The following is a 26882-nucleotide window of genomic DNA, read 5'->3' as shown; positions in this document are numbered from 1 at the left end:
GTAGTAGTAGTTGTTATAGTTAGTTAGTTAAGCTCAAATTTGTAATTTCTGTGCAGAATTCAATAAGCCCTTGTAACCTTTATAAACACAAAATAAATTAAAAAATTGAGTTTTTTACGTATTTTTTTTTATAATGACCCACCATGTTCACATACAGTATAATAATGCAACAGGTATTAAAAAAAAATTTTTTAAGTAGCTAAAACAGCATTTTAATAGGTCCGGTCAAAAATTTCTGGTACCTTCCCATCTGTTTTCAAACATGCCACAATCACACCTATTCTCAAAAAGCCTTTCCTTGACCCAAGCGCTATGTCAAGCTATCGTCCCATATCTTTGCTCCCATTTGCTTCCAAAATCCTTGAGCAGCACATCCACTCTAAACTTTCCTCTCACCTTGCATCTAACTCGCTCTTCGACAAACTACAATCTGGCTTCCGTCCCCACCATGCCACTGAGACTACCCAGACCAAACTTATGAATGACTTTCTTACAGCCAAAGCTGACAATTCTCTATACTCCTCCTTCTAGACCTGTCCTTTGCCTTTGACGCAGTTGACCACTGCCTCCTACTACAGATCCTCTCTGCCTTTGGTGTCAAAGACCTTGCCCTATCCTGGATCGCATCATACCTTACCAACTGCACATTTAGCGCTTCCTACTCCCATACTACCTCTTCATCTCGCCCCTCTCTGTTGGTGTCCCCCAAGGCTCTGTCCTAGGACCCCTTCTCTTCTCAATCTATACTCTTGGCTTGGGACAACTCATAAAGTCCTATGGCTTCCAGTACCATCTATATGCTGATGACACTCAGATCTACATCTCAGGTCCAGATGTCACCTCTCTGCTCTCCAGAATCCCAGAGTGTGTATCAGCCATATCCTCCTTCTTCTCCTCTCGCTTCCTCAAACTCAATGTTGAAAAATCTGAACTAATTATCTTTCCTCCATCTCGCATACCTTCCCTACCTGATCTATCTATCACAATAAATGAATTCACACTTTCCCCTGTCCCAGTAATCCACTGCCTCAGAGTAACCCTTGACTCTGTCCTTCAAACCACACATCCAAGCTCTCGCCACCTCCTGTCACCCCCAGCTCAAAAATATTTCCAGAATCAGTCCTTTCATCAACCCTCACTCTGCAAAAATGCTTGTGCATGCCCTAATCATCTCCCGCCTTGACTACTGCAACATCTTCCTTTGTGGCCTACCTTCTAAGGCTACTTTCACACTAGCGTCGGTACGGGGCCGTCGCGCTGTGTCGGCCCAACGTACCGACGCATACTGTGCAAGCGCCGCACAACGGGGGCAGCGGATGCTGTTTTTCCATGCATCCGCTGCCCCATTGTGAGGTGCGGGGAGGTGGGGGCGGAGTTCCGGCCGCGCATGTGCGGTCGGAAATGGCGGACTGTCGGCACAAAAAAAGTTACATGTAACGTTTTTTGCTGCCGGCGGTCCGCCACAACACGACGCAACCGTCGCACGTGTGTCAATACATCGCAATGCGTCGCTAATGTTAGTCTATGTGGAAAAAACGCATCCTGCAGACGACTTTGCAGGATGTGTTTTTTCGCCAAAACGACGCATTGCAACGTATGCAAAAAAACGCTAGTGTGAAAGTACCCTAACACTCTCGCACCCCTCCAGTCCGTCCTTAACTCTGCTGCCCGACTATTTAATCTCTCTCCTTGCTACACTCTTGATTCTCCTCTTTACAAAACCTGGCTCCCAATTTCCCAGCATATCCAGTTTAAACTACTAACACTGACCTACAAAGCCATCCATAACCTTTCTCCTCTGTATATTTCTGAACTAATCTCTCAATATCTTTCCTCACATAATATCCCGTCCTTCCAAGACCTCCTTCTCTCCTCTATGCTTATTCACTCGTCCTCACCCAATCACTTCCAAGACTTCTCCCGAATATCCTCCATCATCTGGAATTCTGTGCCACAAGTCTGGTTATCCACCACATTTGAATCCTTCAAACAGAACATGAAAACCCATCTCTTCAAAAAAGCTTATTACCTGTAATGACCACAAGGCCACCTCAACATCATCGGAGCTATTGCAACCCCCGACCTACTGTCTCCTTCCCCATAATCCTGTTGAATGTAAGCCCTCAAGGGCAGGCTACTCTTCCCTCTGTACCAGTCTGCCATTGTTAGTTTTGTTTACTATAAGAGATATTTGTAATTTGAGGTAACCCCGTCTCATGTACAGTGCCATGGAATTAATAGTGCTATATAAATAAATACCCTGTTTCCCCCAAAATAAGACAGTGTCTTATATTAATTTTTGCTCCCAAAGATGCACTAGTCTTATTTTCAGGGGATGTCTTATTTTATGTGATGTGCTAATTCTGGGGTGGCTGTGAGCTTCTATTTTTTGTCTTGGACAGCCAATAACACTGGACTGTCCCAGCCTGATACGGTAGAAGCACCCAGGTTTATCTGTGCTGGTTTTAAATAGTAGGGGGTCCCTGCGCCTTTTTTAACTATGCTGTTCTGTTTGGTCAAAAATGACAGTTTTTGAACTTTGATATTTTTAATTCATTATGCGGTTCTGAAACTTGTGGTTACTTCTATTTTCCTAATTAGAGGGGTTCTTTCTAAGAGTACCTTTTTTTTTTTTTTTTTGGTTTAGTTTTTGTGCCACATTTTTTTTTACACTTGTACTGTTCCCGGTCAAAAATGACCGAATAGTATTTTATGCTATTTCAGCCATTTTTTGAGTAAAACAAATGAGTTATAATTTATTTTGAGACTACTTATTGCATCTTCTATTGTTTATGAAGTAAACAGTTGCTTTAGGTGCAGATTTACATATGCTTTCAGTACAAACCATACGCATTGGCTTTCAGTACAGTTCTGTGCAATTTTTTTTCTCTGTATGTTATTTACCCTCCTTTTTTTTATTTTCTTTGTGTTGGGTCTCTGTGCAAAGCAGACCTTGTGGTGTTGGAGCCCAGGGGGTGGTGTCTGTTGTCTCTTTTCTTATCTTATCAGTAAGTAAGCAGTTCAGCCAGCCATTTCAAATTCAAATGCAAATGTTTTATTGGCAGGACTAAGGGTATGTGCACACGTTGCGGATTTCTTGCAGAAATTTCCTGAAGAAAACCGGAAATTTTCTGCAAGAAATCCGCATTTTTTTTTGCGTTTTTTTTCCGTTTTTTTCGCGTTTTTTTAGCATTCTGCAAGCGTAATTAGCTTGCAGAATGCTAAAGTTTTCCAAGCGATCTGTAGCATCGCTTGGAAAACTGACTGACAAGTTGGTCACACTTGTCAAACATACTGTTTGACAAGTGTGACCAACTTTTTACTATAGATGCAGCTTATGCAGCATCTATAGTAAAAGATAGAATGTTTAAAAATAATAAAAAAAATAAAAAAATGCTTATACTCACCCAGACATCTCATCAGCGGCGTCCGTTCGTCTTCCTATAGCTGGTCTGTGCGCACAGGACCTCCCGTGACGTCACGGTCACGTGAGCGGTCACATGACCGCTCACGACCAATCACAGGACAGTGACGTCATCGGCAAGGTCCTTCGCCGCACATCAGCTACAGGAACCGAAGCGACAGCATGCAGTGGAGGCGGGAAGACATCGAGGGTGAGTATATCACTATTTTTTATTTTAATTCTTATTATTTGACCACTTATATGGTGCCCAGTGCGTGGAGGAGAGTCTCCTCTCGTCCACCCTGGGTACCAACCGCACATAATCTGCTTACTTCCCGCATCGTGGGCACAGCCCCGTGCGGGAAGTAAGCAGATCAATGGACCCCTAGGTGTGCGGAATCCCCTGCAATTCCGCATTTTAATGAACATGTTGCTTTTTTTTCCGCGATGCGATTTTTTCGCGGAAAAAAAGGCTACATTTGCACAAAAAATGCGGAATACACTTAAAATAATGGGAGGCATATGTAAGCGTTTTTTTCGCGTTTTTATCACGTTTTTATAGCGAAAAAACGCGAAAAAACGCGAAAAATACTTAACGTGTGCACATGGCCTAAGGGTACTGTCACACAGTGCAATTTTGATCGCTACGACGGCACGATCCGTGACGTCGCAGCGTCGTATGATTATCGCTCCAGCGTCGTAGACTGCGGTCACACGTTGCAATCACGGCGCTGGAGCGATGCCGAAGACCCGGGTAACCAGGGTAAACATCGGGTTACTAAGCGCAGGGCCGCGCTTAGTAACCCGATGTTTACCCTGGTTACCAGCGTAAACGTAAAAAAACCAAACAGTACATACTCACATTCCGGTGTCTGTCCCCCGGCGTTCTGCTTCTCTCCACTGTGTAAGCACCATAGCCGGAAAGCAGAGCGGTGAGGTCAGACGGTGACGAGACGGTGCTCGCTTTCCGGCTGGCCGGCGCTCACAGTGCAGAGAAGCTGAGACGCCGGAGGACAGACACCGGAATGTGAGTATGTACTGTTTGTTTTTTTTACGTTTACGCTGGTAACCAGGGTAAACATCGGGTTACTAAGCACGGCCCTGCGCTTAGTTACCCGATGTTTACCCTGGTTACAAGCGAACACATCGCTGGATCGCTGTCACACACAACGATCCAGCGATGTCAGCGGGTGATCAAGCGACGAAAGAAAGTTCCAAACGATCTGCTACGACGTACGATTCTCAGCAGGGTCCCTGATCGCTGCTGCGTGTCAGACACTGCGATATCGTAACTATATCGCTAGAACGTCACAAATCGTACCGTCGTAGCGATGAAAATTGCACTGTGTGACAGTACCCTAAGTAGACGTTAGCATTGCCAAAGCATATGGTAAAAATATGGGGGTGTGGAAGGGAGGCATATAGAGGTCTAGGATATATCAGACTCCTTTGTTGAAAAAACAAGCCTGAGCTTCCACAAGGTATTCTCAGCAAAAGAAGTGGTGTACATAGTTCCATGTTTTATTTCACTCAAGACACAACAGTGTTTTTTTAAATTATTTTTACTATTTACTATTACTATTTTTTTCAAAATGTTTGCACGCAGTTAAATTTTATACTACAGTTAATTTTAGCTATAGTTACAGTTAGTTATAGTTGTTATAGTAGTAGTAGTAGTTGTTATAGTTAGTTAGTTAAGCTCAAATTTGTAATTTCTGTGCAGAATTCAATAAGCCCTTGTAACCTTTATAAACACAAAATAAATTAAAAAATTGAGTTTTTTACGTATTTTTTTTTATAATGACCCACCATGTTCACATACAGTATAATAATGCAACAGGTATTAAAAAAAAAATTTTTAAGTAGCTAAAACAGCATTTTAATAGGTCCGGTCAAAAATGACCGGAGCAGTACAAGTGTATAGTGGAAACGAATAGAACAGCAGGGTTAAATTTAATATGTAAAAGAAAAAACAGTATCTATTTATCTTTGTAATTTCTATGCTGCATTTCATGTCATACAGGTCCCATACACATTAGGGTTCCCATACACATTAGGGTTCCCATACACATTAGGCCCCATGCACATTAGGAGCTCCCATACACATTAGGCCCCATGCACATTAGGAGCTCCCATACACATTAGGATCCACACACATTAGGCCCCATGCACATTAGGAGCTCCCATACACATTAGGATCCACACACATTAGGCCCCATGCACATTAGGAGCTCTCATACACATTAGGCTCCATACACATTAGGGTTCCCATACACATTAGGCTCCATACACATTAGGAGCTCCCATGCACATTAGGCTCCATACACATTAGGAGCTCCCATACACATTAGGCTCCACACACATTAGGCCCCACACATATTAGGCCCCACACACATTAGGCTCCATAAACATTATTCCCCATACAGATTAGGCCCCACGCACATTAGGAGCTCCCATACACATTAGGCCCCATGCACATTAGGAGCTCCCATACACATTAGGCCCCACGCACATTAGGAGCTCCCATACACATTAGGCCCCATGCACATTAGGAGCTCCCATACACATTAGGATCCACACACATTAGGCCCCATGCACATTAGGAGCTCTCATACACATTAGGCCCCATGCACATTAGGAGCTCCCATACACATTAGGCTCCATACACATTAGGAGCTCCCATACACACTAGGCTCCACACACATTAGGAGCTCCCATGCACATTAGGCTCCATACACATTAGGAGCTCCCATACACATTAGGCTCCATGCACATTAGGTTCCACACACATTAGGCCCCATACACATTAGGAGCTCCCACACACATTAGGCCCCATGCACATTAGGTTCCACACACATTAGGCCCCATACACATTAGGAGCTCCCATACACATTAGGCTCCACACACATTAGGCCCCATACACATTAGGCCCCACACACATTAAGCTCCATAAACATTATTCCCCATACAGATTAGGCCCCACGCACATTAGGAGCTCCCATACACATTAGGCCCCATGCACATTAGGAGCTCCGATACACATTAGGCCCCACGCACATTAGGAGCTCCCATACACATTAGGCCCCATGCACATTAGGAGCTCCCATACACATTAGGCCCCATGCACATTAGGAGCTCCCATACACATTAGGCCCCATGCACATTAGGAGCTCCCATACACATTAGGCCCCATGCACATTAGGTTCCACACACATTAGGCCCCATACACATTAGGCCCCACACACATTAGGCTCCATAAACATTATTCCCCACACAGATTAGGCCCCATGCACATTAGGAGCTCCCATACACATTAGGCCCCATGCACATTAGGAGCTCCCATACACATTAGGCCCCACACACATTAGGCTCCATAAACATTATTCCCCACACAGATTAGGCCCCATGCACATTAGGAGCTCCGATACACAGTAGGCCCCACGCACATTAGGAGCTCCCATACACATTAGGCCCCATGCACATTAGGAGCTCCCATACACATTAGGCCCCATGCACATTAGGAGCTCCCATACACATTAGGCCCCATGCACATTAGGAGCTCCCATACACATTAGGCCCCATGCACATTAGGAGCTCCCATACACATTAGGCTCCATACACATTAGGAGCTCCCATACACACTAGGCTCCACACACATTAGGAGCTCCCATGCACATTAGGCTCCATACACATTAGGAGCTCCCATACACATTAGTGCTCCCACACACATTAGGCCCCATGCACATTAGGTTCCACACACATTAGGCCCCATACACATTAGGCCCCACACACATTAGGCTCCATAAACATTATTCCCCACACAGATTAGGCCCCATGCACATTAGGAGCTCCCATACACATTAGGCCCCATGCACATTAGGAGCTCCCATACACATTAGGCCCCATGCACGTTAGGAGCTCCCATACACATTAGGCTCCACACACATTAGGCCCCACATACATTAGGCTCCCATACACATTAAGCCCCATACCATACACTTTATGGCTTTCACATATTGAATTTTAACACCCAATAATGTAATACAGTTTACTCTCTTCTTTCCACACATGCACAGAGCTCCCTGGTACCTGTAGTTCCCCACAGCTCCTCACATTACACATCTGGGTCTTGCAATCACTATTGTGGTATGGCACCTCACACACTTGTCCGTCACTGCAGGGGATAATGAGCGCTCCTGCCACCTCATGGTCGGGTGACTGCAGCGCCCACACACGTTATCACTCTGAGCTGTCTGTGCATGGGTCCCCAAGGGTGTGCTCCTGCTCTGCGGGCAGAGGCTGCCGGTCCTGCCTGTCTGTGTGGGGATGGGATGGCTGCTCTCCATGCACAGTACAGGGAAATATCCATGTGGCATCATTGCAGGAGGGAGACCCCGTAGTTGTGTGGTGTGCCCCTGAAGCAGGAACAGATTGAGCGGCCCACTACAGGCACCGGCCCTTCTGGCATTTGCCAGAAGTGCCCGATGCTCAGTCCAGCCCTGGAGACTACTGTACGGTATGGCAGCAGCAGACAGTTGATGACGGGGAAGGCGCAGGCGACAGGTCTCTTGATGTCTTGTCTGCACCTTTACAAGTGATTGCCGCAGAATGGAACATCCGGGTTGGCGGCCATTCTTCATGTCCTGCAATGGACAGTGAAGGTAGGGGACAACGGCAGCTCACAGCTGTATGCTCTGGTGCTCTAGCGGGCACGCTACCAAAAAACAACTTTGCTTTATATTTAGCAGTTCTGCAAATCCACAGCTAGGTCTTATTTTTGGGGATGTCTTATTTTCGGGAAAACGGGGTAATAATAATAAGTAATATGTCATTGAACTGTTGTACACACTCATTAATTTGTCCAAAATGTGACACCCCACCTGTCAGCCTCGTAGACTCCCCCCCCCCCCCCCCCCGGCTAATGGTTCTACTCCCTTCATGGTGTTGGAAATTAAAGGCTGAAGTTGACTCTTGATCGTCAAATTGCTTTTGTTTATCTTGTTTGTACTTTTTAAATCTAATGGCAATCCTGTCCTTCAATAAAAATATATATTTTTAACTACTATACTTTGCTTTTCTCCTGATTCATAACTACAGTAAATACCCAGTAGAGATGATCAGTCAGGATTCTAAGAAATCATACTGACATAACTGGAGTGATCTGGAATCTTTAAGAAAATGATCACTATGAAAACAAACTCCACCTTTCCTAGTTAAATCTTGTATGTCTAGCCTTGATATACACTAATATTTTAAGAGAGGTATTTTAGTTTTATGCATATGAGACTTTATGCATCAATATTACAAATTGTTAAAGAATCATCGTTCATAATATATTTGTTTTAATTAATATACAGACAGATAGATATTTACAATTCAACTCTTTCCTTAAAATTACAGGGCTTCAAACAACTAGAGTGATGGCAAATAAACTAATTGCTCTTAGAAGAAGATGGCGGAATACATGAATAGGTAGGTGAATTACTGGTTGATTCATCAGTATTTTGAATCTCGGCTGAGTCTTTGTCATGGGGGCTGCTGCATACTTTAGATCATTAGTTTTGTGACCTATTGTTGGAAAATATGGTTGCTTTTCTTCTATTTTTTTATGCCCTTTTGGTGTATTATGTAGAAATACCAAATAATCTTATTTTTGATTTCTTTATTGCATAATTTTTGGAATTTGTTCATATTTATTTACTTTTTTATTTATTTACATTTTTAAAACCTTTTCCTATTTTTTAAATCTCTTCCAAATTTTTTTTTACATCAGACGTCTGTCCACTATTTTACTGAACAGTAGAGGGCTGGCAAAAGGTTAAACAAGACAAAATAATACCTCATCGCTGCTGACCTCTCCGGCAACCTCCCATGCTCACTCTGTACCTTAGGTCCTTAGCACTTCTTCTTATCGTCACCACTCACTGAAACCCTGGGCATGTGCACATTAGAACAAGACATCCGTGTGCCACTAGGCCGGTGATGTTCCTGTGCATGCAAGTTGTAAGGTAAGGTCATGAAAATGTCCATCATGACACACACTCTAGGCCGGGTTTTCTGGTCATGACTATTCCTGGTATAGCCCTGCACATGCACAAGGACATCCCAGGCCTAGTTGTAGTTAGAAGTCCCGGCCTAGGGTGAAGATACCTGGGTTTCAGATTGCGTCAGTAGTAGGAAGAGGAAACGTGGACCCTTCAGGATACAGTGAGAAGTGTAGGTGAGTGATGAGGTGAGTATCAGTTGATTTTTTCAATCACATCTTATGTTCATTAGGCAAGTATAGTCAAGGGCATTCAATTTGCAGAGAATAAATTTACCATAATTCCCTCTTAATGCAGATTCTCTCATCTCTTGGCATCACAGACTTGGTCCTTTTTTGGATCTCCTCATACCTAACAGACCAGACATTTCCTCACACACCACCTCCTCACCTCACCTCCTATCTGTCGGTGTCCCCCAAGGTTCAGTTCTAGGTTCAATCACTCTTCTCCATCTATACCTTCGGCCCCGGATAGCTCACAGAGTCCTATGTCTTTCATGATTACCTCTATGCTGATGACACACAGGTCTACCTCTCTGGACTTGTTATCACCTCCTTACTAACTAGAATCTCACAATGTCTGTAAGCTATTTCATCCTTCTTCTCTGCTAGATTTCTAAAACTTAACAAGGCTAAAACAGAATTCATAATCTTTCCACCATCTACCTTAGCCCCCCAACAGACCTACCCATCATAGTCAATGGCTTTCCCCAGTCCTGCAAGCTCGCTGCCTTGTGATAATCTTTGACTCTGGTCTCTCCTTCAGACCACACATCCAAGCCCTTCCCTCTACCTGCCGACTCCAACTCAAAAATATCTCCCAGATCTGCACATTACAAGACTCTGCAAAAACCAGTGCATGCCCTCATCATCTCCTTCATCAGTTACTGCAACCTCTTGCCTTGTGGCCTCCCCTCTAACACTCTTGCACCCCTCCAATCTATCCTAAACTACACTGCCCGACTAATCCACCTATCCCCCTCTATTCTACAGCCTATCCTGTATGCAAATCCCTTCACTGGCTCCCCATTGCCCAGAGACTCCAGTTCAAAACACTAACCTAAGTATACAAAGCCATCCACAACCTTTCTCCTCCATACATCTGTGACCTAGTCTCCTGGTACTTACCTGCACGCAACCTCCGATTCTCACAAGATTTCCTTCTGTACTTTTATCTCCTCTTACCACAATCGCATGCAAGATTTTTGCCGTGCATCCCCCCTACTCTGAAACTCTCTGCCCCAACATATCAGACTCTTGCTTACCATGGAAATAGAGCGCCCCCAAGGGCAGCAGGGTACTCAGTACCGGGTCCTTTGGTTCACGGGGGGATGTCATGGTGGCTGACCCGGTCCGTGGCCCCGGGATGTCCGTCTAAAAGGGAAAGGTCTTTAAAGGGGAAATGTTTGTGACGCTACCTGTTGTGAATTCTGCTCTTGGGCTCCCTCCGGTGGTTATAAGTGGTAGTGCTGCTGTTTGTCCTTCACAGCAGTCATCAGGTGTGTCCACTTCGGACTGGGCTATTTAGTCTGGCTTCACCCTTTAGTGAGTGCCAGTTGTTCATTGTTTCTGGAGGATTCACATCCCTTCCTGGTCGCTCCTGCTTGCTGTTCATTTTTACAAGATAAGTTCTGTTTGTTTTGTTGCCCACATGTTGTGGGCCTCATTGTTCAGTGCATTGCATGTTTTTTCTTGTCCAGCTTAATCTGTGTAAGGATTTATGCAGCCAAGCTGGAATCTCTGGAGAGGCAGATATACCCTCCATGTCTTTAGTTAGATGTGGAGTTTTTTGTATTTTCTGTGGTGGACATTTCCTAGTATTTTAATACTGACCGCATAGTTCTCTGTCCTATCTTTCCTATCTAGCTAGATTGGCCTCCTTTGCTAAATTCTGTTTTCAGTCTGTGTATGTTTTTTCCTCTCCTCTCACAGTCAATATTTGTGGGGGGCTACCTATCCTTTGGGAATTTTCTCTGAGGCAAGATAGTTTTCCCTTTTCTATCTATAGGGTTAATTAGTCCTCCGGCTGTGTCGAGGTGTCTAGGATTGGTAGGTACATCCCACGGCTACTTCTAGTTGCGGTGTTAAGTTCAGGGTCTGCGGTCAGTACAGTTACCACAATCTCCAGAGTATGTCTCATGCTGCTCCTAGGCCACCAGATCATAACAGCTACCTGTGGTATTCGGTCAGGGTGACCGACGCTGCTTTAAGGGGTCCGCTGGGGTGATGTTATGGCAGCTAGATGGTATACCTTCCCACAGAAGTATGTCCCCAGGGCTTCCCGGTGTGTAAATAGTGGATGGTAAGAGGTGCAATGAAGAATGAGGAAACAAGGTTGCAGTCTCTTTACCTTTACTGAGGACTTCAGCATCCACAGCCACAGGGCAGGCAGAGTCCGGCCGGTTTGGAGGCAAGTCCAGAGTCCCCTTATCCAGATACAAATCAGTAGCCTTCCTCTAGTGCTGTGGTGTTGTAGTCCCTTACTGCTAAGCTTCACATTAGGTCCTCACAGATGTTATAGATGTTATGTCTCTCTCTCTCTCTGTCCCCCAGATGGATAGGACAAACCTGTATGACTGGTGGCTTGAGGCATTTTACAGGGACTCTATCATGCCCCAGCCTCTAAGGGGTGCCACCTTGCCTCCTGGGTGTAGGGCGGGCAGGTAATGTGAAATTAGCTGTCCTGCCAGTCTCTGGAGCAAGGCATAAAGGCTCGTTGCTCCCTCGGTGTTCTGGCTACCGGGATCCTGCCCCTCAGAAGGGGGCAGCCCGTGTAGGGCTGTTCCCCTCTTGGTATCCACCCCTTTGCTACGACTTCTTTCACCCTCTCTGCAATACAGTTCTCCTTCAGTGTCTCTTTCTGGAAGCTGCAGCTCTCAGGGCATGCACAGCTCCGTGTCATTCTGTCTCAATCTCTGACAGGATCCCACCCCTGTCAGGGACCAACTACCTGAGCAAAGCTCAGCCAGCAACTAACTAACTTTCGCTCCAAGTCACCAGTTTTACCTAAGTGTGGGAAGTACCCTAATAAATAGGAGCAGAGCTCCCCCTGGTGGCCTGGAGTGTGAAATATGTTGCATGTTTGTGAAACCTAGATGCAGTTGAACTTCTCTGCCTCCAAACATAACACCACTCTCCCCTAGAGGAAAATGACATTACTGCAATGACCAGGACCACGGGGCGCTGCAGAAACCTTCAAAAGGAACCTGAAGACCTACCTCTTCCAACAAGTCTACAACCTACCGTAACCCCTGATCCACCATACCGCTGCACGACCAGCTCTACCCTCACCTACTGTATCCTCATCTATCCCTTGTTGATTATGAGCTCTCACGAGCAGGGTCCTCTATCCTCCTGTTCCAGTCAGTGACTTATATTGTTTAAGATTATTGTATTTATTTTTGCTATGTATATCCCTTTTCATATGCAAAGCATCATGGAATAAATTGCTCTATAATAATAAATAATAATAATACTGCAAATATGAATTTCCTTCTATATCACCTACTGCTACAAGAAGCAGTGAAATAGAAAAAGCACAAAACTCTTCTTACCCAATAAAATCATTTTTTATTAAATAATTTAAAATATAAACACCATTAATAATCAATCATAAACCATATATCTCAGATGTGAGGGACTGATCGACTACTAATCTCTTTAAACACAGAGTATATACAATTCATACAAAAGGATATTAAATATCATTAGCTGAACAATGGGATATGTCTTACCCCCTTTAATACACGTGGTATCAAAGCCACAATCAATAAATACATAGAGAGGTATACAAAAACCCTAGCCAGCTTAAATTGAATCACTTCTACCACAACATTAGTTACCTTGGACTTCCATATTAGCCTCCAAAATCAGAAGGCAAACTGTCTAATGTTGTCAGAATCAGGGAAATAAAGTAGCCGCTGTACTTACTACTGTGTGAGAAGAGTGTCCAGTCCATCTACCCCGACGCGTGTTTCGTCCACACTTCTTCAGGGGGCGTGTCGGGGCAGAGGGAGAGATGGACTCTTATCCTGCACCATGACCAATGGCCAGCCTGTCTTGTAAGTCACGTGAGCATTGATTGCCTTGGATATTTGGCGCGCTGGATCGTTCCCCCTCCACCTGGAAATGACTCATCACCCTCGGACGCCGAGCAGAGAAACAAACATGAAGCCATAGTAATGGCTTACATGTCCGTACGCTGACTCAAATGGCCGAGAAGATCCGAGTCTGTGGCCGGATCTACTCGGCCATTTGAGTCAGCGTAGGGGCATGTAACCATGGCTTCATGTTTGTTTCTCTGCTCACCGTCCGAGGGTGATGAGTCATTTCCGGGTGGCGGGGGAACGATCTGGCGCGCAGAATATCCAAGGCAACCAATGCTCACGTTACTTACAAGACAGGCTGGCCATTGGTCATGGCGCAGGATAAGAGTCCGTCTCTCCCTCTGCCCCGACATGCCCCCTGAAGAAGCGTGGATGAAACACGTGTCGGGGTAGAGGGACTGGACACTCTTCTCACACAGTAGTAAGTACAGCGGCTACTTTATTTCCCTGATTCTGACAACATTTGACAATTTCCTTCTGATTTTGGAGGCTAATATGGAAGTCCGAGGTAATTAATGTTGCGGTAGAAGTGATTCAATTTAAGCTGGCTAGGGTTTTTGTATACCTCGCTATGTATTTATTGATTGTGGCTTTGATACCACATATATTAAAGGGGGTAAGACATATCCCATTGTTCAGCTAATTATATTATCCTTTTGTATGAATTGTATATACTCTGTGTTTAAAGAGATTAGTAGTCGATCAGTCCCTCACATCTGAGATATATGGTTTATGATTGATTATTAATGGTGTTTATATTTTAAATTATTTAATAAAATAATATTTTTTTGGGTAAGAAGAGTTTTGTGCTTTTTCTATTTCACTGCTTCTTGTATCAGTATTTGATATAGACGGATTTTTCATTTTGCTAGTAGCACAGATTACTATTGGATCATTGGGTTGATAAAATATGAATTTCCGGTTAAAATCCATACGATTTGGTCAATTTGAATATCATCAAATCTGCTCATCTCTAGTCATTGCTTGCTGTTAAGGTAATGTTGAAATTACTCTTATTTGTGTCATTATATCCCAGTACTGTCTGAGTCAAGATAACCTTTCTAGATTTGTAGACATAAGAATGAATGGCTAATGGAATGTGAGGAGGCAGTTACCAAAAAATTATCTCAGACCTTAACTTCAAATTTGCCTTGTATTTTTTTTTTTGCACCTGGTGGATATTGGGCACCACAAACTGACAAAATCATAGAACATTCATAAATTTTAGTAGCCCTACCAATCACACTAAGTCTTAATTTAATTCCTAATTGAATTAGAAAAGTGGGAAGTGCTTTTGCAAAATATGCACATTTTAGAATTCACTATTGTGACATACGTCTTTTCAATCATTATATGTTCCCCATTGTCACACTATCATCTGAGTCCTACCAAATTTTACACACATGCAAATCTAAGTTTTAATGGCAGCATTTATTTATATTGATAATCCTTCCTTGTTTTTCTTGGCACTGCATGACATAGTGAGACATTCCTACAACTTGACAAGCATGCAATGCAAAGAAAAAGTATAAACAATATCAAGAAGCTGTGTGACAATTATCACAGTTCGCAATAGGTTTGGTTTGATTACTTTTAAAAGCCACTTTCTACCTATACCACAAAAATCGTTCATAGTATAGCTTTGAATCTACAGTTTGCATCTAGGCTAACTCATTCATTGATAATGGCAAATACAGGCAAAAAAGAACAGAGCAGCACATGTGCATGAATGTAGGCCATGTGAAAACACAGAAAAACATTAAAAACATTCAAAATAGATTACCCTTCTCAAAAACATTTAAAAAAAAATAATAATAATTTTTTTTTTACAAAACTTACAGTAATAGATGAAAATGAATGTTCTTAGCGCATAAATTGGCCAATTCATTAGCCAATTCCACAGCAAGGTGACCTCCCTCTGATGGGTCCTACTCCACTAATGGCAAATATAAGCATGTGAAGGACCTGTACAGGAGCTACATGACATTGTAATTGCCTTTAATTTTTTTAGTAGTTTCAATCCATGTAATAGATTTTTGTCATCTGCCTGTTTTACCATTTATCTTACATTTTCCATTTGAATTGAGAAGGAGGAGGTAAAAAAGGACAACAAAACTCTCTATCCTAATGATCAGAAACTTGTTGGCCAATAAATGTGTCACCTCCAGTGGCCTTTGCAAAAAAAAGTCTTGAACTTCATGATTTTTAAGTTTGTTTCCCTAAAATGAGGTTTATAGGGCTACAATAAATGTCTTGATGTGTTTTGATCTTTGTCTACGGAGATAATCTGCTACTTTCCTTAATCTTTCACACAAGTTGTATCAATGAAGTCTGATTGCATGGAAGCTTTAAGCCTTGTTTTTGGGGGTTAAGGTCATATAGCTTGTATGTCTGTTGGATGGCCAGATATCAAATGAAATGACTGGTCATCCATTGCAGTTTCTGTCTGGTCATTTTTTTTAATAGACCACTTCCGTTAAAAAAAAAGTATGACTTTTTGGAACAAGACATAGTTACTGTCAAAAAAGTAATACATGCTAATTGTGCTTAAAAACATCATTTATTTCTGTTTCATGGCAAATAAAGATTACCGTAATTCTGATAATGTAATTCACATTCATTTGCATACAAAAATGTCCTCTGTAAATATACGGAAGAAAAATACATGTATAACTAGATTTAAATAGTGAATCTGCACTTCCATCACTGAGATAGAGGTCTTGCCAAGCTTTCTTGGGAAGCAGATGTAATGTATGTCTGGGAACATTTCTGGTCATATCCATGGGACCTCAATAATTGTACTTCCCTTAATGTATTTTATCTTACTGCAGGAAAAGTTCACTTCCAGCTGTAGCTTCCCTCTTTTAAATGGAACGCAGAAGATCCTGACAAAGCCACCTCGACCAGGAAATATCTGATCCATTCTGAACGGGAGACAGATAACAAACAAAGAAAAATTGCAAGTTATTGAACATGATGAGTATATAACACATTATCTACATGTAATGAATGATTTTGAAAAATCTTCAATAACCAATATCAACCAGTACAAAGCAATGAAGAAAACATTTTAGAAGAATCATTCTGCCTGAACTATAAGCGGAAAGACACAAGGACAGTCTTTTTCTTTACAATCAGTTATATTATACTCTGTGTCACTGCAGCATATTACAGATAATAAGCGCTATACAAAATTGAAATTGCAACACCAGGAAAGAAGAGTCATGGAGCTATAGAAATCACAGGATCAATAGATAACTTAATGATATGCAAATTATGACAAAATGAAGAAAAATAAATTCTAAACATCTCAATTTTATTCAATATTGAGTATGAGCGCCATTCACAGAAATACACTTAAATGCCTTGGCATGTTGTCAGTGAGGTCATTAGTAGAGATGGGTGGACACCTGGATGTCTGGGTCTGGTGGGTTCAGCTGAACAGTTACAAAAAGTTCGGGTTTGGGTACCACAAGAGTACCCTGACAGGAACCCGAACCCACACTGCGTTCCCAGCTGGGCTGAACTGCGGTGACCTCAGCACTGTGGGAAAAAGTCACTGAGTTCTCCGCAGTTCAAGCTCAGTGACTTCTCTGCAGAAATTCTTACGGTGATCTGCGGTGAAGTCACTGAGCTTGAACTGCGGTGACCTCATCGCTGACTTTTTCCCACGGTGCTGAGGTCACCGCAGTTCAGCCCAACTGAGAACGGAGCCTCAGTGATTGGAGGTAACCTCGATGACGTCACCGCTGGTCACTGAGACTGCGCTTGCAGCATTTCAGCATGGAAGGTCGCATCTTGGCACCATCCAGGTTGAAAACTGTTTATCCCCCAGACATGGATTACGGCATGGGACAGAACGATGGATAGGTGAGGGATATTGTTTTCTTTTATTTTTGGTTTATGCAGGAGACGAGGGATCAGGTGGAATTAGGCGTTAGGTGAGTATAACTGTGTTTATTTTTAAATTTAAAAAAGTGTGTTTTGCTTTATTTCTAATAAAGGACTTTATTCTAGCTGTGTCTTTATTTACCATGTAACTATAGGTTTAGTAATGGATGGGTATCTTATAGACATCTCTCCATTAGTAATCCGAGGTCTTGATGTCACCTGACAATACAAAAGTGACATCAACCCCACAAATATGAACCCCACTTGCCTTTTCTGAGCAGCTGTGGGTTGCTAATTTTAGTCTGGGGGCAAATATCCATGTCTCCTTATCAGCCTGACAGTCTTATTGACACCTTTCCATTATTAACCAGGCTTAATGTCACCTTACATTGACATTAACCCCTTATTACCCCATACTCCAATGCTACAGGGCAGTGGGAAGAGAGAGGCTAAGTGCCAGAATAGGCGCATCTTACAGATGTGCCTTTTCTGGGGTGACTGGGGGCAGATGTTTTAAGCCAAGGGGGAGAAATAACCATGGTCCCACTCTAGGCTATTAATATCTGCCCTCAGTCACTGGCTTTCCCTCTCTGGCGAAAATTGCGCGGGAGTCCACGCCAGTTTTTTGTGGAATTAACCATTTAATTTAACACCTACAGCTCCCAAATTTTACACACACACTACTAACATTATTAGTGAGGGACATATAAAAACATAACAGACATGCAATGGTTTACTGTATGTAAACCATGTCTCATATCCAGTCGGGTTCGGTAATGATTTTGCAAAAGCCAGCAATTGAATTATCGGCTTTTCTGCTATCTAGCTCTGTATGAAATATAAATGTGTATGTATATATATATATATATATATATATATATATATATATATATATATATGTCCCACTGATATATGTATCTACTATATAATTGTCTAACGGTCACTTCCATCTTTCTGTCTGTCCTTCTGTCTGTCTGTCTGTCTGCCTGTCACGGATATTCATTGGTCGCGGCCTCTGTCTGTCATGGAATCCAAGTCGCTGATTGGTGCTATATACTACGTGGCTGGGAAATATAGTACATGGGCTGGGCAATATACTACATGGGCTGTGCTATATACTACATGGCTGGGCAATATACTACATGGGCTGTGCTATATACTACGTGGCTGGGCAATATACTACGTGACTATACAACATGGGCTGCGCAATATACTATGTGGACTGCAAAATATACTACGTGGGCTGGGCAATATACAACGTGGGCTGCGCAATATACAACGTGGGCTGCGCAATATACAACGTGGGCTGCGCAATTTACAACGTGGGCTGCGCAATATACTACATGGGCTGCGCAATATACTATGTGGGCTGCGCAATACACTATGTGGGCTGCGCAATGTACAATGTGGGCTGCGCAATGTACTGCGTGGGCTGCACAATGTACTGCGTGGGCTGCGCAATGTACTACGTGGGCTGCGCAATGTACTACATGGGCTGTGCAATGTACTGCGAGGGCTGCGCAATGTTCTGCGTGGGCTGCGCAATGCACTGCGTGGGCTGCGCAATGTACTGCGTGGGCTGCGCAATGTACTGCGTGGGCTGCGCAACATACTACGTGGGCTGTGCTATAGACTACGCATACATATTGTAGAATACCCGATGCGTGGGCTGCGCAATGTACTGCGTGATCTGCGCAATACACTATGTGGGCTGCGCAATGTACAACGGGGGCTGCGCAATGTACTGCGTGGGCTGCGCAATGTACTGCGTGGGCTGCGCAATGTACTGCGTGGGCTGCGCAATGTACTGCATGGGCTGCGCAATATACTACGTGGGCTGTGCTATACACTACGCATACATATTCTAGAATACCCGATGCGTTAGAATCGGGCCACCATCTAGTATATATATACAGTATATACTGTATATATATATGTTTTCATGAATATTTGAGCCCATGAATCCATTATATGTCCATTTTGCAAGCCGGCGAGAAAATCTCGCTATACGGATGACACACGGATTTTTTTTTTAGAAAAAAATTGCATTCTCGCACTGCACACGGATAACATATGGATCATTGTTGGGGAACATTTCTGCGATTCTTTATTTTTTATACGTTGTGTATGACTCCAGCCTAAAGCTAGTTTACATTGTTAACCCTGAGGGTACAATAATAGTGGTGATCATTTCACACTATAGCTAATTGTATCCAGCCTTAAGGTGCCAACCTGACAGTGTCTGTAGCTTACTGAGCAAAATCCTGCTGACAGGTTCGCTTTAATCGGACACCTGATAGAGAATAATAAAGGGACATTTGCAGTCGTCATTACTAAGGCTGCTTTCACACTTGCGTTTTTGAACGCTGCGTTTTTTACCAAAAAAACGCATGCGTTTTTTTCCCCTATATTTAACATTGAAAACGCATGCGTTTTTTGGTGTACGCGTTTGCACGCGTTTGTGAACGCATGCGTTTTTTAACTGCATGCGTTCATTTTATAAAATGCAACTTGTAGTATTTTGAGGGGCGTTTTTTTTCCTAAGAAAACGCATGCGTTTACATGCGTTTTTTTGGACAAAAAAATGCATTGGAGTCAATGGAGACGCATGCGTTTTTTTTGACATGCGTTTGCATGCGTTTGCATGCGTTTTTTTGACGCATGCGTTTTTTTTGGCACCACTGAATTAACTGTAGATAAAGATGTCTAGACACTGATAAGACTCCCCCATAGCAGCAAGGTTATAAAGGGAAGGTGGGGGGAAGTTTCTGGTCACTTCTCATCAGACTCCAAAGAAGACAGCACCCTGCCCGGACGCATTCTTGGACAAGACACAGAGCAATGTGAGTATATCCTAGCCAATGCATTCATTTTCAATTTTTTGGATCTACATCTCCTAATTTCTTCTATTTTTTTTCTTTCAACACGCATCAGAATGTCTTCTCCGGTTTCCTCGTCTGATGAGGAGTTCCAGCCACGTCAATCAGAAGTGGATCACGTGAGCGAGGTATGTTTTTTGTACGTCAGCTTGGTAAGTATTGACTGTCACATCGACACATGAGGCAATTTTTTTTTTTTAATTTTATAGAGCACTTCAACAGAGGGACAGAGAGGTACTGAGCAGCGGAGTCAAGGTCCAGGTGGAAGACGGCAGCGGGTATGTATACCAGGCAGACTGTCCTTATTGTAATATTCTTTTAACTTCCTTTCTGTACCCTTGTTTTTCTATACATATTTCTTATATCATCCTTTTCTGAAAGTTGTCTTTCATATTCCTGCCCTTTCTCATCTTCGTGTCTTATTTTTTACAAATGTGGTTGAGCAAACTTAAATGATTTTGTTTTAATTTTAGGTTTCACAACGGGACGACGACCGGATTGATAATGACCTGCTGATCAGTCTGGTCCAGGAGCGAGTCCCGTTGTGGGACAGCCGGGATAAACAGCACGCCGTCAATACTGTTCTCCGTCGTTTGTGGAGTGAGGTGGCCCAAGCGTTGTGGGATGGCTGGGAGAATTCCACGCCACGGGTCCGTAATGCATTTGGTAAGTATTGCACGGTAGTGTGAAGCAACAGACCTTGGCCATGCTCTCTTGACTGTGTGTGATGAAAGAAACTTTTCGTAGTTTCTGTCATCACACACAGTCACAAGAGCACGGCCAAAAGTTCTTATTCTGACCATTATATTTTATTGTTATTTCACAGTGGAAAAAGTAAGGACACGTTGGCGTTCCATGAAGGACCGCTTCAACTGTGACCTACGTGCAGAGAAGAGTGCAGCTAGTGGTTCCGGAGCAAGGCACCAGCTCTACAAATACCACCGTGTGTTGGCCTTCCTGAGACCGGTCCTTCTCATGAGAACGTAAGTATTTCTCACATGCCTCCGGTTGTATTGCATTGACATAATCTGTCACTTTTAATTCCACAGGATGTACCGTCTTGTTATAGTTTGGTATTAATTTTCTGTTTTGTTTTTTCACAGCACACACTGCACGACTGTCGCCACAGGTGCTGGAGCGGTCCTTCAGCCGGAAGCCACGGACCCGTCACAGCCATCCAGCAGCGCAGCACCAGGTGGGTCTTCCACACTCACTGGAGACCAGGGGGCTGGCCCATCAGGTCTTCCCCTTTCGCAGTCCTCTTTCGCTGCACCCATTTTGGCGGGCTCATCCCGGCAGCGACAGAGGGCTTCGGATAGGTCCCTCATGCCCGAGTTTTTACACTTGAGCTCGGTTTTACATGATGCTATCAAGGCTTTAGGTGACAGAATGGATGTGAACCATAATCTCTTAAATTGCCGCATCCAGGATGTCGCCAAAAGCGTTGATCAATTGAAAGCCGACCTCAATAAGCCAGCTCATCATTTTTTCAATCAAATCCTAGAGGGCATGTCGGAACACCTTAGCCCTGATCTCCAGCTGAGTGTGATGCAGGCCTGCAATGTTGCTTTTGTGCAGGCTATGCAGCAGAGTCAGAGTCGTAATGTGGCGGCCTATCCAACTGTGCCGTCACTGTCACAAGTAAACACTATTCCTACCTCTGCTGCATACCACTGCACGGCCACCTCTATTCCCTCTACAGGTGTACTCCACTACAGCGCCAACACGATGACGAGTGCTGTTGGACATCCCACCGCCACCACCGTGACGACCGCTGCTCCGGCTTGGACCTCCTCCGCTGACACCACGAGGACGCAGGACCCTGGCATGGCTTATCGGGCCGGCACCCTCCCGATGCAGCAGGACCCATCCATGCAATATCGGACCGGCCCACCCCAGATGCAGCAGGACCGAGGCCTGGCATACCGGACCGGACCCACCCCGATGCAGCAGGACCGAGGCGTTGCATACCGGACCGGACCCACCCCGATGCAGCAGGACCGAGGCGTTGCTTTCCTGGCAGGACACCCCCCGATGCAGCAGGACCCATCCATGGCGTATCGCCCTGGGCCCCCCATGATGCAGCACGACCAAGCCATACCTTTCCAGGCAGGACCCACCCTGATGCAGCAGGACACATCCATGGCTTTATGTTCCCCCCCACCAGCAATGCAGCAGGACACTGTTATGGGATTTGTTTCCCCCCCCCCAACGAGGCACCAGGATCCTGGAAGGGTTTTTGTTTCCCCCCCCCCCAACGAGGCACCAGGACCCAGGCGTGAGTTTATCTTTCCCCCCATTGGACTCAGACATTGCCGAGCGCTCCACAATGGAGACTGACTGTGTGGAGCCGGGTCCTGACGTGTCTCCCGCCCACACTTTACAACATAGCCCAAGAAGACTTCCCCCAACCCGGAAAACCCAACGTAAAACTGGCAAAACGCATAAAAAACAAAAAACTTTGATTATTCCTCCCCCATCACCTACCGATGTGTCTCAACATTCCAGTGTGTCTCAAGCCCCTCATGTTTTAAGCCCCATCCCCGAACTTCCAGACCCTTCAAGTTTTCTTGCCCATTCTCCTGCCACCTCTGCCTCCTCCATGGTGAGCCAGGCTTCAGTTCTGAATACCCCCCAGTTACGTTACTCAACCCCAAGCCGGCGTGGTTCAACCCGGCGCGGTACCAAAAAATAAATTTGTTTTCTTTTTCCTCAATAAAAAAAAAGTTTATTTGAAAAAATTATGTTTGGTTTATTGTGTCTATCACCTTTCTCAATACACACCAATAAACTTCATCACACACTTATTCTTTTGGCCTACACATATCTCCAGTAGTATAAAATACAAGACAACATCTATATGTGTTTCTTTAGTATACAGATATGAGTTGGCCAAAAAAATAGTACTTATTTCCATACTCTTTTATTTTTGTACCTAGTGTAGTGTCACTGTACAAAGAGAAAATGGTGGAAATCAAGTTCAGAACTTAACTGAACCGGTCATATGTCAAAATATATACCTGACCGATTAAGTTGATTACTGCCTTGTATATTCACCATATTCTATATAGCTCATTATGTGACAATGGTTGTCAAACAGATGGGACAAGTGTTCTCACACTCTACATATCTATGCTCACCAGGCCAGGTGTAAGAAATTGTGAATTCATGATCATGTATATGTTTATCATGAATTTATTATTGCTTACACTTGACTTGATGGATATAGAGACCGTGACAGTCTTGACGCAATGACGTCAACAATATTAGAATTAATAAATAAAAATAAATAAAAATTTTGTACCATTATTATAAGTATGGGGCCCGTGGTTTATATCATTCTTTGAAAACCAAAATAGGGAGTGCAACATAGGTAAATTACGATGAAAAATTTAAAATTTATTACCTCAACAACTATCACCCACTCCTGGTTTTGGATTACAAAATATGATATACATATCTACTGCCCATCTTTGGTCAACCTTTGTTTAGAGAGGAAAAAGATATTAGACATGGTGAACACAAAAAAGTTTATTAATTAGAAAAATGATTATCAGTGTTTAATAATTGGTAAACATAAACATACAACAGGACATTTAAACAACATTGTCCTGCCATGACACACGTCCAATATCGGACACAAAATAGGCCGCAAATTGGTCCCGCATAAGACCAACGGCTGCAGTTGACCGCATCGGGTGATGCTGAAAATCAGGCAATGGGTGTGCAACAGGTTCATCAAGTTCAATGTGGGGTCGCTCCTTAGCCATTATATAATTGTGTAGCACCACACAGGCTTTGACCACCTCGTCCACTGTTTCCACTTTTAGATTGATGGCTGTTGCAAGAATGCGCCATTTAGCAACAAGAATGCCAAAGCTGCACTCTACGGTTCTTCTGGCCCTGGTCAGTCTGTAGTTGAATATTCTTCTAGTGTGGTCCAAGTCCCTACTAGAATAGGGCTTCAGGAGATTTTCACACATTTGGAAGGCCTCATCCCCAACCATAACAAATGGCAGCGGTGGGCCTTGAGTGTTGGGGAGAGGCTGTGGAGGGGGAAAATTAAAATTGTTGCCATACAACCGACGGCCCATATCCGAGGTCTTGAAGGTTTGGGAATCATTGCCACGGCCAAAAGCTCCAATATCCACGGCGATGAAGCGACACTCCGCATCCGCTATTGCCATAAGCACTACCGAAAAATATTTTTTATAATTATAAAACTCAGATCCGGTTCTGGCCGGTTTGACAATGCGGATGTGCTTTCCATCCACCGCCCCTAAACAGTTTGGGAAATCACACACGTTCAAAAATGTCGTTGAAATTTCCCGCCACATGTCCACGGTGGGTACGGGTATAAACTCCTCACGGAGTGCATTCCATAACGCACGACAGGTGTCCACAACAATTCCGGAGAGGGTTGAGATTCCAAGGCGATATTGGAAGTGCAGGGAAGATAAACTCTCTCCTGTGGCAAGAAATCTAGAAGAAAAAGAAACAAAAACAAAAAAAATTAAAAATCGGCTCTAATGGTGTGTTTTAAAAAAAAATAAATAATAAAAAAAAAAAAACATAGAAAACATGTCATAACAACAAAGTTGACGGTCATTGGTTTAGTTTAGGAACGTACCGTAATGTCACTAACAGACGTTCCTCAGGTGGAATCGCTCTACGGAGCCGTGTGTCCTGTCGCCTTATGGATCCTTCAACACGAGCCAGTAAATCCCGGAAAGAATCTTGAGACATTCTGGTATAATCCTGGAATTTCTCCGGGTTGGCATTCAGCTCCGCATAGAGCGTGTGATATGCTCCACGGCTCTCACGCACTTCAATGATGGGGTGCCTCCAAAAACGCCGACGCTGTCTCCTTCTCCATCTTTGGCGGTTTCGGTCTTGCTCCCAAGCAAAAACACAGGCAATGAAAATCTTGAAGCTGAACTCCAGTTTGAAATAAAAGTTATCCATAGAAAGATCCATCGTGACACCGGAAACATTAGCAAGCTCTGAAAATTTCTGTTCCCCTAGGGTCAATATATTGAGAGACAATCATATACGCCCTCTCTATTCCCATTGGTTGTGTCTGGGTTTTTTTTTATTTATTTATTTTTTTTTTGGAAAAATGTTAAAAAAAACGCAAACGCATGCAAAAACGCATGTAAACGCGTGTAAACGCTGCGTTTTTTGGACACACGCGTTTAACGCATGCGTCAAAAAAACGCAGCGTTTACATGCGTTTACATGCGTTTACATGCGTTTTTGCACCATGCGTTTTTTTAAAAAAACGCATGCGTTCAAAAACGCAAGTGTGAAACCAGCCTGAGTCATATCTTTTATAGGTTTCCTTGCATTTTAATATTTATTGTGGCTCAAAACAAGTCTCAAATTCAATTTGAAAATGTCCTGGAAAGGTATAAGGAGTTGGACTGTGCTGTTTGTTTATAGAAATTATGAGATATCAGCTCATTTTCAAGACACAATGGCAAAACTGCAAAACAATGAAATAAAAAAACAACACAAACAACACTTACTGTACTCTGATGGGACCAGCCGGTAACAGACCTGAGCCTTCTGCAGTCATTACACAGTTACTTAGGATCTCATTGAAAGGGTTGGAGAAGGATAAAATGACATTAAGCGGTTTATTGAGCTGTGCAGTACCATAAACCTAAAGTGATGAAAATAAAAAATGGAAAAATAAGTTATCTTTTTGCTTTTTTGTTTTTAACTCGCTTTTACTACGCCAAAAGCATACAAGTGGTAAAGTTTTAATACATGACCATAAATTGCTAAGTACTTTTAAAATTTACAGACTCTGATACCAGAGTGATCATATAAAGGGCAAAATGTGATTTAATGTGATCATGACTAATGAACCACATCCATCATATACTTACAAAAAGTGTTTATGAAAAAATGTACAGTGGCTTGTAAAAGTATTCACACCCTAGTTATTTTTCATGTTTTGCTTCCTCATTATCTGGAACTTCACTGTTTGTTTTGAGGGTTTGCTTCAATTCATGTAAAAAAAACATAACTACAACTGTGAACATTTGGCTTTCTTTTTATTGTAAAGCATAGAACAAATAAGTCAAAATAACTGAAAACTTCAGTGTGCCTAACTATTTACCCCCCCCCCCCCCCCCCCCTGAAGTCATTACTTTTGTATAGCCTCCTTTTGTGGCAATTACAGTAGTTTTTAGTCTCTATGAGCTTTCCAAATCTTGCCATTTGGGCTTTTTGTCTATTGCTCAAGGCAGAACTGCTCCAGCTCCTTCAAGTTCGATGGTTTCCTCTGGTGAACATAAATCTACAAATCTGACCACAGATTATGAATTGGATTAAGGTCTGGGCTTTGATTGGGCCACTTTAAAAGAATTACAGTTTTCCCCTTAAACCACTCAAGTGTTGCTTTAGCAGTATGCTTTGGGCCATTGTCTTGTTGAAAGATGAACCTCCACCCCAGTCTCAAGTCACTGACGGAGTGACTTGACTGACATGTCGTTTTTTTAAATTATTTATTTACAGCTCAGGGCCCGGTTTTAATACATCTCATCTGCCGT

General features: G+C 43.3%; 1 protein-coding gene across 1 annotated transcript in view; it reads right to left on the bottom strand.

Moving 5' to 3' along the window:
* Positions 1 to 16095: 16095 nt before the first annotated feature.
* LOC143765199 (protein-glutamine gamma-glutamyltransferase 5-like) overlaps positions 16096 to 26882 on the bottom strand; it is a 139353-nt gene continuing 128566 nt past the window's right edge. Inside the window, exons 12-13 of the mRNA XM_077251637.1 lie at positions 25851 to 25987; positions 16096 to 16476 (exon numbers count right to left, since the gene is read on the bottom strand). Coding sequence (XP_077107752.1) covers positions 16326 to 16476; positions 25851 to 25987 — 288 coding nt within the window. The 3' untranslated portion in view covers positions 16096 to 16325. The remainder of the gene's footprint in view (positions 16477 to 25850; positions 25988 to 26882) is intronic.

Source organism: Ranitomeya variabilis, chromosome 4 (assembly GCF_051348905.1).
Source record: "Ranitomeya variabilis isolate aRanVar5 chromosome 4, aRanVar5.hap1, whole genome shotgun sequence".
NCBI lineage: Eukaryota > Metazoa > Chordata > Amphibia > Anura > Dendrobatidae > Ranitomeya > Ranitomeya variabilis.
Note: the sequence above shows the minus strand (reverse complement) of the source record. Positions and strands in the feature narration are given on the sequence as shown.